The 14,025-nt window shown below is 41.6% G+C and overlaps 1 protein-coding gene across 2 annotated transcripts in view; it reads left to right on the forward strand.

The window, feature by feature from the left end:
* Positions 1–14,025, forward strand: part of LOC308137460 (disks large homolog 4-like) — a gene marked incomplete at its 3' end in the record, with an annotated part of 123,502 nt that overhangs the window by 96,023 nt on the left and 13,454 nt on the right. For both annotated transcript variants that reach the window (XM_080506163.1, XM_080506164.1), the window contains exons 14-15: positions 5,403–5,517; positions 11,759–11,941. In XM_080506163.1, the coding sequence (XP_080362289.1) occupies positions 5,403–5,517; positions 11,759–11,941 (298 nt within the window). The remainder of the gene's footprint in view (positions 1–5,402; positions 5,518–11,758; positions 11,942–14,025) is intronic.

The raw sequence follows: 14,025 nt of genomic DNA on the forward strand, positions 1-14,025 counted from the left end.
TTCATCGTAGCAATGAATAATTAGTGAAGCTGTTGAAAATAGCCAGAAAGAGAGAAAATGATGATAGGAGAGGAAAATGTTGTAATTTTGCGCGGAGCACAACCCTGAAGAAGTGAGCTGCCCCTCTCCAGTGGTTTTGTGTTAGAGAGCTGAAGCTGCACAGTGCAGAAACAGTCCCTGCCAGCTGCTGGATGGGGAAACAATGCTCCTCTTGGGAGGAGAGGAGAGGAGAGGAGAGGAGAGGAGAGGAGAGGAGAGGAGAGGAGGTAAATGAGGGAGGGAATGAAAGCCTAAAAGCCATTAGTCTCTGTCATCTCCCCTCCCCCTTCCCTTTTTTCCCAGTTTCCTCTCCTCCTCCTCCTCCTCCTCCTCCTCACTTTCCCCTTTTCTATCTGCCTCCATTATGTCTTGTTTTATCTTTCCTTCTTCCTCCCTTTCTCTCACCCTCTCCCCCTGTTTGTCTGTCCCTGCATCTCTGCCTTGCTCTTAATCTCATAATGCTGCAGTGAGTTGATGCGTGTTGACAGAGATGGTTAAACTCAGAAACTTCCCATCATGTCATTTATCATGTGTGTTATCACCCACAGGGAGATTAGGATTGCATTATGGGAGTGTGGGACTTTTACATATAGCACATAGTTGTAAGTCTTGCTATTATTCCAAGATATAAGTTTTATTTCCAGGAAAGTGTGTGCAAGCAGGAGCTCGATGTTTAGACATACTGAAGGGGAAAGGGGGTTAAAAAAAAAAAAAGAAGATGGATAGAAAAAGAGACAGATGGAGTCACAGACAAATGGAAACCATACAGACCAGAACGAGATTAATTTCTTATACTTCTGAAGACAAACACTATTGTCTGTATTGTGCTGCTTCTCTATGAAATGGACTGAAAATCCAATTTAGAAATGTGAACTGAGCTGTTATTTAAGCTCCCCCAAAACTCAATATTCAAAATGCTTGGTCAAGTTTCAGCGTGTGTGTGTGTGTGTGTGTGTGTGTGTGTGTGTGTGTGTGTGTGTGTGTGTGTGTGTGTGTGTGTGTGTGTGTGTGTGTGTGTGTGTGTGTGTGTGTGTGTGTGTGTGTGTGTGTGTGTATGTGTGTGTATGTATGTGCGTGTGTGTGTAGGCCAATTCCCTTGGCCAAAGTAGGGCAGGAGAGCTTGGCATCGACTCAGCTTCCTGCATGACTGACCTAAGGAAGCGGTGTGTGAGTGTGTGTGTGTGTGTGTGCGTGTGCGTGTGCGTGTGCGTGTGCGTGCGTGCGTGCGTGCGTGTGTGTGTGTCTCCGCCCTACAGCAGGCTGCTGTCAAAGGGGGGGAGGAGCAAAAGGAACACACCAGTGAACGAGAGCTGGAGAAAGAGACGAGTATAGTAGAGCGTTAGAAAGAGAGAGAGTTAGCATCTGTTGTTTCTCTGGCAGCTGAGCAGCGCTGGACTGATTTTACACACACACACACACACACACACACACACACACACCCACACACACACACACACACACACACACACACATACACACACACTTTGTTTCCCCTGTGCTCCATGCACATATCACATACCTACACACACACACACACACACACATACACACACACACACACACACACACACACACACACGTTCACATGTCTCCACAGTGACTTTCTCACACACTGAATGCGGCGTGGAGCCGGTGTTGGATAGCTCTTTCTCTTGCCTCCTCTCTCATTCACATCTCGGGACTGTTGAGCTTCAAACGGCTCCATCGCGCGTTGATTTGAAAGCCGTTGAGCCGGCATCACATCGCGGACGGCGAGGCTGCGCTTGTCTGCCAGGGGCATGTGAGTACAGTTGACAGGTAGTCAAGATAGACAGACTGTAATTAAATGACTTGTTCCATCTTGCCTCCAGCAACGTCGTTGCTTAAGGGTTGTTTATAAGTGTTTCGGCAACTTTTCAGGGTTTTGAGAGAGTTGTGGTAAATTTAACGGAAGTCTAGACCAAACTTACTGGGATCATCTGTGATGTTTTGAGATTGTGTTGTCTTGTAATGGACATCATTACATTTCTATCACGTTGGCTCATACACGTCCTTTGCTTTCATAAGTATTACAATGTAAAAGATTGTGATGATGAAGCAAATCTATGTGTATATTCTCTCTTGCAATTGTATTTCTGTGTTTTCTTCCTGTAATAATTTTGCCCGCACACTACTTCTGAGCTTGAAGACCTGAACCAGTACAACGATGTACAACTTCACTGCTTTGCTCTTAAAAAGATGATCACAACTGAAATCCTTTGGCAATGCATGTTTCATCTCATCTCGTCATTTTTTGCAGCACTTTTTTTCCCCCTCCATACATCACAAACAAATAAAATCACTCTGTGATTAAATGTTTTTCATTTCTAATATCCCTGCATCAAATTGGATTTTGCTTCAGTACATATAAGCTTAATCGCAGTCGTTTACCTGTTTGCTCTCTTCTGCCTCGCTTTTTAAATCCCTTAATGCAGGTTTGAGGCAATGCGAGTTGGAAAACAAGTCAGAGGAAGGTAGATGTTGATGAAAAATTATTTTGGGTGATTTTGCAATGCACCATGGCTGGAAATGTCAGACTGGAGTCAGCAGCTCAGCGTTTATAAATACAGTACCAATGTGTTTTCATTTATTTGTAAAAAAAAAAAAATTTTATTTAATGGAAAGGATGGCCATTGATTTCTTTTTATGGAAAGTATTCCTTGCCGCCTGAAAATATGAAGTTACTGACTATTTCAGTGATTTCAGCGCTGTGAGTTTCTACGGTATGGCTTGCTAGTTTGTGTCAGTGTGTCAAATTAATTAACGTTTTGTAGGAAATCGTATGAGATCTGGGAGTTGGGGGCTCATTAGAGAGCCAAGAAAAAACGATAAGATACCAGGATCCGGAGTGACTGCAGGTTACAAATATGTGTGTGTGTGTGTGTGTGTGTGTGTGTGTGTGTGTGTGTGTGTGTGTGTGTGTGTGTGTGTGTGTGTGTGTGTGTGTGTGTGTGTGTGTGTGTGTGTGTGTGTGTGTGCGTGCGTGCGTGCGTGCGTGCGTGCGTGCGTGCGTGCGTGCGTGCGTGCGTGCGTGCGTGTGTGTGCGTGTGTTCCTGAACCATTACTGTGGACAACAGAATCTAATTAGCCCTGAGTAATTCAATCATACTCGAGGTACACATGGTCATGTGCACACACACACACACACACACACACACACACACACACACACACACACACACACACACACACACACACACACACACACACACACACACACACACACACACACACACATTGGGACATCTCCTTTCAGGGGCTTTTTAAGGCTTATTGCCAGCAGCGTTGTCATCTGTGTATTAGTTCAGAGGCTTCTGGGAAGCCGTGTGGTGTTAAGCGAAGTAGAGGATAGTCAGTAAGGATTTATTACACATATCTGTGGCTCGTTCAGCCGTCCTCAGTCAAAATACTGCAGTCGTCTGTCAGCTGCTTGCTGGTTACCAGGACACCGTTCACTAAAGTCACAGTGGCCACAACTGTGCAGCAGAAACATTAAATCTTTTGTTTTTCCACTTTGTTCATTTACATAAATAATGTACATTTATAATTAAAGAGGCCCACTGACATTTTTATGGCCACTAGAAACAAAATGGGTCAGAAACTAAAGTGTTTGTTCTGCATTTAGCAGAATGATACTAAAGCACAGGGCAGCTGTGCTGAGTGTATGAGCAAATCATTGCACTTTGCATTGATTGGCCAACCGGTTGCTCTCTGGCAATTTACTACTTGCCATTCAAGGGAGATGAGTATACAGTTGTTCCTGGCAATTAAACTGAAAGTGCAGTTCTTAAAAATGCATTTTGTGTACAGGTTGTGTGGGTCTGATCCGGTTTGTGAAAGAAAAAAAAAAAAATAATGAATGTGTGTTGGTGTGATTTAATTTGTGCTACTGAGTGAGAATGCAGTTAAAAACTAATTGGTCATCCTGTTGGAAATGTGTTTCGATCCCAGTTTGTTTGCAATAAATATGTTGTGTTTCGGCAAAAGAGCAAAAATTGTTCAAAGTTCAATTGTGGTCATGAAAACAACACACACAATGTGTGACACGACTCTGTCCAACATCCCTGTGTGTGATCATGGATCCGGTTAAAGCTCCCGCCTCTGCTGCCAAAACAGGTTTCCTCCAGGCAGGGCAGAACTACTCTAGACTTCTGAGGGTGTGCCGTGGTGTCTGGCTTGAAGCTCTGCCTTGGCTGCCCGTGACGTTGACGTCAACACAGTGTGCATGTGTGGGCGGAGCCAGTCCGGCTCACACAGACACAGCAGATTCTAAATGCAGCTCCTATGATCCAATATTGAAATGGATGAAAATCAAGAAAAAGCTTGATTTGGGCCAATGAACATTGAATACAATGTTTTTGGACCAACGAGACCATGTGAAAATGTTAAATAGCTGGATCATATGACCCCTTTAATACCCAGGTACATATACTACCGATGGATACATACATTTTCCTTTTAGACCAACAGTTGATCAATCCCTGATCAGCAAGTCTGATTAACATATTCCCACTATAGCTTTTTATCTAATAAGCTAAATATAGTTCAAACAGTTTACAATATGCCAATTCACTAAATCAAAGGTAATTTGTTATAGCGTCGATATCATTAACACACTTGACATTCAATCCCGTGTGTAATTGATACACAAATAAACAAACTGCATTTTTAATTTTCAGCACAGTGCATTTGTATGAGATTCTGGAGATGTTTTTCTCACTCACTCAGAGAGTGTGTAAATTTGTGTCGGTAATATCATCCACATGCATCAGGCCTGATGTAACAGCGGTTAACATTCACATCAAACAGACTATTAGATTATGGCTGTAAAGGATCCGTCGACAGCTCAATACGTGACGAGCCAACATATCCGTGAATGCCTGTGTGCGTGCGTACGCGCCTGTGCATTGGGAGTTGTGTGTTTGTTGAAGAGAAAAGGGCAATCGAGCGCTAAATCCATTCTGCTCTCAACAATGGAAAGTAAACTTTTGCAATTTTCATGACACCCCTGAACACTTGTGTCTCAGACGTTTGTGGGGAATTTGGGTATCCGTGCGAGTGAACCTTCACCACACTTTTGGCTGTTTGCTCACGCTCTGCTCTTCTGCCTGATCTGCCGAGCAAAGACGACTGAAGTGGAAAAATCACTGTCACTCAGTGGTTCAGATTGTGGAATGACAGCTAGATTATAGAAAGCGTTACTGTATAAATATTTAATTTAAAGCCAGGATGTGTTGAAGTAAAAGCAAAGTCTACAGCACAGGTTGGGGGAAACATGTATCCTCCTGAGTCTGCTGGGCTTTGACATTGACTTTCCTCTTTGTGTGTCCTTGTGTTGCCTGTAGAGTACAGTCGTTTCGAGGCGAAGATCCATGACCTGAGGGAACAGATGATGACCAGCAGCGTCAGTTCCAGCTCCACGTCGCTCCGCTCCACACAGAAACGCACACTTTACGTCAGGTAGCGCACGCGCACATGCACACACACAAACACACACACACACACACACAGAGATGGGTGACTGATTGTCCAGTGTCCTTCAGTGGAACACAACTAGGTGAAGGTCTTATCTCAGCCGTCGACTCTGTGCCGTCTGTGTGTGAGACGCTGAAAAGAGGAGTTATCACATCTGAAATCACAATTAGTTTGCCAGGCAGAAGCTGTCTCCCCCAACACAAACACCTCCATCGCCTTTCAAACCCTATGTGTGTGCGTGTGTGTGTGTGTGTCCTTCGACCTTCGTGTTATTGTCTGACCTCTGAATCACCCCATTCTCTCTTTCATGTCCCACCGGGAGCTTTCAAATCAAAGCGAACTACAATTTCACTGTTAATTTGCCCAAAAGAAAGAATATTTCCAGTAAAGTTTTTGTTGATATATAAGACACCTTCAGTTGGTTTGATACGACCCACAAACACACTGTCCACTTACACATGTTAATTCAGACAGAGAGCAGGTCCAAAGCCACAACCTATGCAGAGGTTTGGCGTCATTTTCTGATCTATAACAAGAAACATTATCGTGTATTTTTTTTTAACTTTATTCATATAACACTTCTAAGAACAGTAGTCACACAAAGTGCTTCACAGTCGCAAAATAAAATAAATTAATTATTGTAAAAAAAAAAAAAAAAGTGTTTTCTTGTCAAAACCCTATTGCTTTGATTCAGTTCTTATATATTTATTTAAAATTGTCTTATTTTATTAAATATTTCCTTTTTGGCTGTTATGGGTTTGCTGGCTTGTTGTGAGGAAGCGGGACATTGCAGCTGCTTGACATCATGCTTGTTAAATTCAAGGATAGTCAGCCAGCGGCTTGATTGTCATTAACATAAATTAAGAGTCTACCCACTGTTCTTATTTTGTTTTGTTTATTAGTAAAGAGATTTGGCCTGTCTATCACTTTTTAAACATCATTATATCCCCCCCTATCGCTGACTTGGTTACTGCCATAGATGCTGTCGTGTTTAAAACCCTCAGATTTTGTGTCATAAAAATGTCTTAAGATCCTAAAGTAAGTTTGACTTAGTTGTTTTCAGACCAAGCAAACACGAACAAAACTGAACAAATATAAATGTTGTAAATGTAGGGGATTGTTAAAGAGATGACAATGTTTTTCATGGGGGGGTTGTGTTTTTTTCTAATTAAATTCTAAATCAATAATAATAAAGGTACGTATAACAAAAAATGTATTTATTCAGGGTTTTATGTTTATTAATTATTCTGTAATACATTTCCATACAATGAGGCTGTAAAATATACCTTAATAATAATTCAGGGAAGTCAACTAAAAATGTAAATGTTTTGGTCACATTTCCTTTTTTTTTTGCTATTGATTTAGATCTGGCATCTTCTATAATCTAAAGCAATTTTTTTTAGAGCAGTGTTCTGTAAACAGTGGGAGTAACATCCTCATATAAGAATTTAGATAATTGTTGCAGTATCAATAAAGTAAAAAAAATAAATAGCATAAGCATAGTATCCCTTGGTGATCATACGTGTCACACAAGCATGGAAACAATAGCTGTGGATGGTATGTGCAGTAAATGATAGACTTAGCTCGTAATTTGTTTCAGGTTGAAACTCTCTCGTTCAGAATGAAATTTCATCCAAATAGACCCCTTCAGATCACAATTTTCCTACAGGTGTGTTTATAATTGCACTTTCATTTAGGCCATTCATAGATCATTCATAAAGAAAAATATTGTTGACTTGAATGCTGTTCTACTCCAAATTCAGCGACGTGAACTGAATGAATCTTTCGTAAGCCGAAGTCCAAACTGTAATGATTTCCCCCTTTTAAAGCCTGTAAGTGAATTCACTGCAGTTCACTCTTTCACCACAGGATTCTCTGTACTTTAAAGAGAGGTGCATGAAAACATGAACAGATAGAAACACAAACATAGAAAAACACCTCGTTTAGGTACGTGTTCACGTTTATTGTTAAGAGTCAGTTACCAATTATCATATCGATTGATTGCTTCAGGATCAAACTCCTGAGCTGAATGCAAGTCCCAAAGACTCTTACGCCTCAATGTAACGCCAACAGTTTCACAGATGCTTATAATAAACTCTGGTAGCTTTTGATGCAATCTTCTCCACTGAACAAGCAAACCCTCACAAAGATGAACTATTGTACTTCTCAAGAATCAGTCCTTTGTTGTTGTTGTTTTTTTTAAACTGAATTAGATTTGATATTTATTTTATATCCACTCCGACTTTATTCCACAGCTTTACTTCACAGATGGCGACACAGAACCCTTTCAGAGTAATGTGCACTTTATGAATCTTGAAATGTAGCTTTCCTCTAAAATCATAAGCACTCACTGTTTCACAGAACATTTCCATGGATCTTCCCCGGTAATGCATTATCCTTTGCTTTGTACAATACTTGAATGTAGCTTTTAATCTAAAGGTACCTCATAGTACTACTGTGCGAGGATGCTGACCGTTGTTGCAGCAGATATTTGCTGTCTGATGGTAGAAGGAAATGTGACGTCTCGTTTAGGGGCATGGCACATACTATATCTACCTGGAGAGGATAGAACCAGGCTACTCATTAAAATACACAAGAGGGACTGAATATCATATGAGTATATGACTCTAGATATAATGAAGACCTTTCTGTGTCTCAGGTAGTAATTATGAACATCCCATTGTAAGTTATTGTGCTGTGATACTGAATCTCAGCGACACTTTCTTGTGAAAATCAGCCCAGGACTGTTTCAAGGTTATATACTGAACAGTTAGGGACATGATAAATCAATGCCATGAAAGGAATCCCTGTTTCTCGTTGCCAGGATTGACCAATCAGGCTGCAAATGGTAAAAAGGCTGCCTCCAGCTGTCAGCTGATTGGTCAGAGCTGAGGTTGTTGGTCCATGACAGATTGGGGATGTCTTGCGCTGTGGGCTGTTGCTGTGTTGTCCATGCCCGTACATACCGTGTGTGTGTGTGTGTGTGTGTGTTGTGTGTGTGTGTGTGTGTGTGTGTGCGTCTGTCCAATATAAATTATATATGATACGTACAAAGCATCCTGACCTTTTCCTCAAAGGAAAATCCACCAAAGTACGAAGCGACATGCTTTACTCACCTTGGTGTTAAAGGTGTGTGTGTGTGTGTGTGTGTGTGTGTGTGTGTGTGTGTGTGTGTGTGTGTGTGTGTGTGTGTGTGTGTGTGTGTGTGTGTGTGTGTGTGTGTGTGTGTGTGTGTGTGTGTTCACTCTGTTCCCCTCTCTTGCCTCATTTCACATTCACTCCATTGTGATCTATTTTAAGCTCCATGTATGGCTCGATAACTTGGCCCGGTAATTGTATATTTCACTGCAGAACGATTCCCTTGGAAAGAAACACGGTGTATTTTATATGGTTCTTCATTCCATCAGTTTGTTTAATGTCAGTCCGTTCCACTGTGCCCTCACTCCTATATACCTTCTAACAATCAATGCAGTCACTACAAAATCTGATTCATTTGGGTTTGAGGCATGAGTGAGGATCACATTGTGCGGTGAAAAGTAATACTTCTCCACAATGTGCTGATTCCTGTTGCAGATATCTTAATTTCAAGCATTATAAAATGCCCCAGGACATCAACTTCCAGAAAAGGAAAGTGATGGTGTCAGTTAGTTCAGGGGCCTTTTTGAATAAACGGTGGTATGACTTGTCATTTTAGGCATTTACTTAATTATTAAACTATTTTATTTCATGGGGGTTGGGGGCTGAACCGGAGGATGCTTAATGGCTATATGCTACACAAATAGTAAAAGTCTTAAATTCTGGTGCAATCGACAAATAACCTTGACATGTGTATATGACTATGTATATATGTGATTTTGTTTGTTTTTTAACCTCAGAATTATCAGCAATTATAGTAAAAGTGTAAAAACTGTAACTATCTGAGCACGTTTAATGTTAAAAACAAATTTCTATTTTCTATTTTCAACTTAACATAAAATGCAACTTTACCCCCCCCACCCCAAAAAAAAAGGTAGGAATCAAACATATCTCCAAACTATGATAAAGTAAAACTGCCCCATCTCTATTATTGTGATGAAATAAGTTCTGCTGCAGGTAAAAACTGGCAGGTTGTGCCATTTTGGTTTTTCTCCTGCAAAAGATTTGTCTAAAGTTGTGTCTGTGAGATTGAAAAAGATCAGTACTTTGAAAAGGAATTCACCAGGTGTTTTCAGCTTTTAAGTGAAGCACAGTGATATTGTACGAGTATCACATCGTACCGCAGTGCTGTTTGAACAGTCGGCTGCGGTCTGTGCCAAATACACAGAATGTTTAAAGGAGCCACTGTTTCTGACACGAGCACTTTGTGGTAATTAAAGTGTGTTTCCCCTCTGGAGTAAATCCTCTGAGGTTTCTGCGCAGGAGTTGAGATGACTGCAATTGTCGGAGCAGGTAATTGATTCAGACACACATTTATGAATGTGGGCTCAGTAGTTCTCCTCATCAGTGTGCTTGCTGTGAAATCTCTTGTTGTCTCGTCTAGTGTTGTATTTATCTTTATTTTTTTGGCCTGCTTAAGATTTCGGATGCCTAATCCGTAACAATGGCAATAAATTAGGATTACATTCCCGTTTTAAGGCGGCCTTTATTGAAATATCCGCATTGGCATGCATCATCACGTTCTCACTCAATCACATTTCATAGCAGAATCATCATATCAGTGTATTGCCGAGCATAATGACAATATTCGGCTTTTAAAATTTCCAGACGGGAAATTCTACCGGCCAACTTATGCAAACACACACACACACACAGGGTTAATGCAGTATGTAAAGTAATTTTGAGTTTCTGAGGCACGCTGGAGCAATTAATGTATGCCCCCTCATTCGAGTAATTGGATTTCAGCTGCACCTGTCATACTGAGGACCAGTAATTGATTTTGAGTTGCACTTACATGGCAATGGCTTTAATCAGAGTGACATGCAACGGGCATATTCATGGTGTGTGCAACTACTCTTCACCGCAGTTTCTATTCCCTTCTGCAGTCTCATATTTTGGGAATATAAAAACATAAATATCTCTACATGTCACTGTAAACTGTGTACATTTTGTAAATAATTTCTTTGAATGTACATAATGTAATCTGGTTTAAGAACCTAAATTGGAGATTGTCTTTTTCAGTAATAAGTCATGGTTCATTTTCTCAGGAAGGAAATTAAAAAATAAACTGTGTAAGCCACCTTTTTGTATGTGATCGATTATATGCAGGATCCAGCTTAAAGAGACAATGTGGTGTCAGGATGGATGGATGGATGGATGGATGGATGGATGGATGGATGCATGGATGGATGGATGGATAGGTTGATTTCCATATGGTGTTCAAAAAAGTCTTTTTTAATATTGATTAAAGTTACATCAAGTTATGTGTTATTTATCATGAGACTATGAGAGCATAACTTGATTTAGCTTTAAAAAAAAAAAAAAAGAAAAGAAAGAAAAACCATTAGCTTCTGCCAAAATACATCGAAGATATACTTACAAGTTTCAAATACTGTGACTTGATTTGTATTTTGTCTAACTCCATCTCCACTCTTATTCCACATTAGACAGAAGCTCCTGAACATTCAGTCTGATTCAGACGGTCACATTGTTGTTGCTCAACTGAAACCGCCGTGTCCTGGGTTCTTGTCCTTCTTTCACCATCTATATTATTGCATTAATAAGTCAGGAGGTGGTCTGTTTTTGCGCTGATCCCAGGATCTCGGTTGGCCTGTCTGCGTCTCCCTCTCTGTCTGATTTTCCTTCTGTCTCACTGTCAGGTTTCTCCTTCTCTGTCTCTGTTCTGTTTTATTGATGAAGGCAGTGGGGACTTTAGGGGATGCTGGTTATTTCAGCTCTAGTTCCTTTGGACTCGAACACACACACACACACACACACACACACACACACATTGCTGGCCTACTTTCCCAGGTCTGTTCCCTCTGGATGGTTCGGATCTCTGTGGTCACAGAGACACGTCGCTGTTTAAACACACGACATGCAAAGAAGTGACGCACAGGCCGACAACTCACAGAGACAGATGTGTAGAACTGTGTACGTATGCAAATCAGCAGGTGGACACAGATAAGGCAATGAATTAATGGCGTAGAGGAGCAGTCCTCGGCTGTTTTGACTCTCACCCGTCTGCGTCTGTCCTTTATTGAATGTCTCCCAGCGTCTTAGCGAACGTGTTGTTTGTTCCTGTCTGCAGGGCGCTGTTCGACTATGACGGGAGTGCAGCAGATCTGAGCGCACCAAATCAGGCCCTGCAGTTCAATTTCGGCGACATCCTCCACGTGAGCAGCGTCGGTGAAGAGGAGTGGTGGCCCGCCCGTCACCTCAGCCCCCCACCCCCCAACTGCCCGGAAGTCGGGGTCATCCCCAGCCGCAGGAGGTCAGAGTTCACGGTTGTCACAAACAGATGCGGACGGTGGATTTTATTGGTTCTCATTTCATTGGGGAATGGGTTCAGGACAGAAGCAGAGTCTGTCGCTTCCTCCACATGACCTCCACCCCTCCTACTATAGCATACATCATCCCTGTGGCTAAAGTGTGAATTTACATATAACCTGTTCTCGTCGGTTGGTAAAAAGATAGCGGCAGGCTCCTTTAAACAGGATTTACACATTATCCTGATACTCACAGCAGTACATATTATCTTCCAGTACAAACACATACTAGGGAAGACCGACAACATAAGACAACACTGGAACAAGGGACACTGCAGTTATTAGTAATAACAATTGGAGCAGTAGGGAGAGACGCAACAGTACAAACTGAGACAAGTCAACAGAAATGTGGGGGTCCTGTTACTAGAGAAGCGTTGAACGTTTCTTGTTTAGTATGTAGTAAATTAATTAGAAATATTTGATATCATAATCTGAAAATATTGGTCAAAAATGTCTGATTCCCTTTATTGCCTACTTTATCTTGATATTTATCTTAACTCTATGTTGGTATTTGGGTTCTGCACCTCAGAATCCAATATCTACAGTTTATACAGAGTTTTAGTGGAAATGTTGTGCCCTGCACCAAACACTATATTCGGTGCAGATATACTGCAAAGACACTTGGCAGCCCTTTTTATTTGTGTTGTTGTTATTATGACTTTTTTTTTTATGGAGTGTCGTTTATCTCCTGGCTCACGTCACTGCAGCCATCATCATTATGTCGATTCAGCCAAATGTTGCCCTGCGATGGAAGCTGAGAAATCCTCCTTCCTCTCACCTCTCTTTGCCTCTTCCTCCCACGTTTTCCGTCCTCGGTGGAGGAGGTGGCAGACTGAGAGGTATATCGAGGTGGAAGAAGGAGACAGTTTAGAGCGAGTCGTGTTCCCACCTCTGGCTGGTGGAGAGGGTGACGTAGAGGGGCGGGATGACGGACGGAGAAATGTGAAGAATTAAGAGCAAGGTTGGAAAGTGACGAAGTGAGTTCTCGAGGCAGTAAAGAGAGGCCCGGAGGCAACGAGAAAGAGTGGGAGCGAGGAAGAGGAGCAGCGAGGGAGTGTTACCCACGAGCTCGGTGGACGGTGTATTAATAGACAGTGATAATCAAATAGAGGCTGGCGAATTGAAGCTCATCAAAAACTGTACTCAGACACAAGGTTTGAAGCTGTGGTATTAGCAGAGTTTACAGAAAGTATTAAAGATATTGCAATACGTCCCGCACAGTGTTGGATTGTACAGGAGTCGCTAAAATCCAGGATATTGGAATGACGACAATAGACCATGATGATTTGATAATGACTGATTTTGTGTGGAAAGTTAATCAGCGAAATTAAGTCTTTTCATATGCGCCCTTTGAATCCCCTCGGCTATCAACCTATTGTCTGTCTGCCCAGCTTCTTTGTCTTCTTTTCTTCTCCCTCACTTCTGTCTCTCTGATCTCGTCTCTCATTTGCCCCACCCTATCATCTCCATCTTCATTTACACCACCCAGTTCTTCCTCTTATTTTGTCATTATTTTCATCCTGTCTGACCATCTATTCTAAATTTTTTCTCGTCATTTAACTATTTTGCTCCTTATTTCATTTCACTTTTTCTTCCTCCGTAGTGATGCTATTCTGATCCACTTCTCCACTTACTCATCTTTTCCTCTCCCACATCCTATTATTATGCACTCTTCTTTATTCCCTTGTCATTTTCATTTCTTGCTCTCAGAGAATTGTCTGTCCTTCAAACTGCCCTCACCAATTTCCTCTGGTCCCACATCTTACGTTCCTTCTCTTTTCCATTGACTTTCAGTTCGTCTTAATTCTTACCCAGGAGGGGGCTCTAGTAGATAGGACATGTTCGTTTATATATGTATATGTATATATTTATTTTTTTCAAGCTGGTCTTCCAAGATTCACCGTAATTGAAATTCTGACATTTGATTTGATCACAGCAGGAAGTGGTCCAGCACAGGAAGTGACCAATCTAAATTTAAACTCGGGAGATATAAAATGTCTCCGCGGTGGGAGTGAGCAGAGTCTTCAGG

Source organism: Blennius ocellaris, assembly GCF_963422515.1.
Source record: "Blennius ocellaris genome assembly, chromosome: 12".
Lineage (NCBI taxonomy): Eukaryota > Metazoa > Chordata > Actinopteri > Blenniiformes > Blenniidae > Blennius > Blennius ocellaris.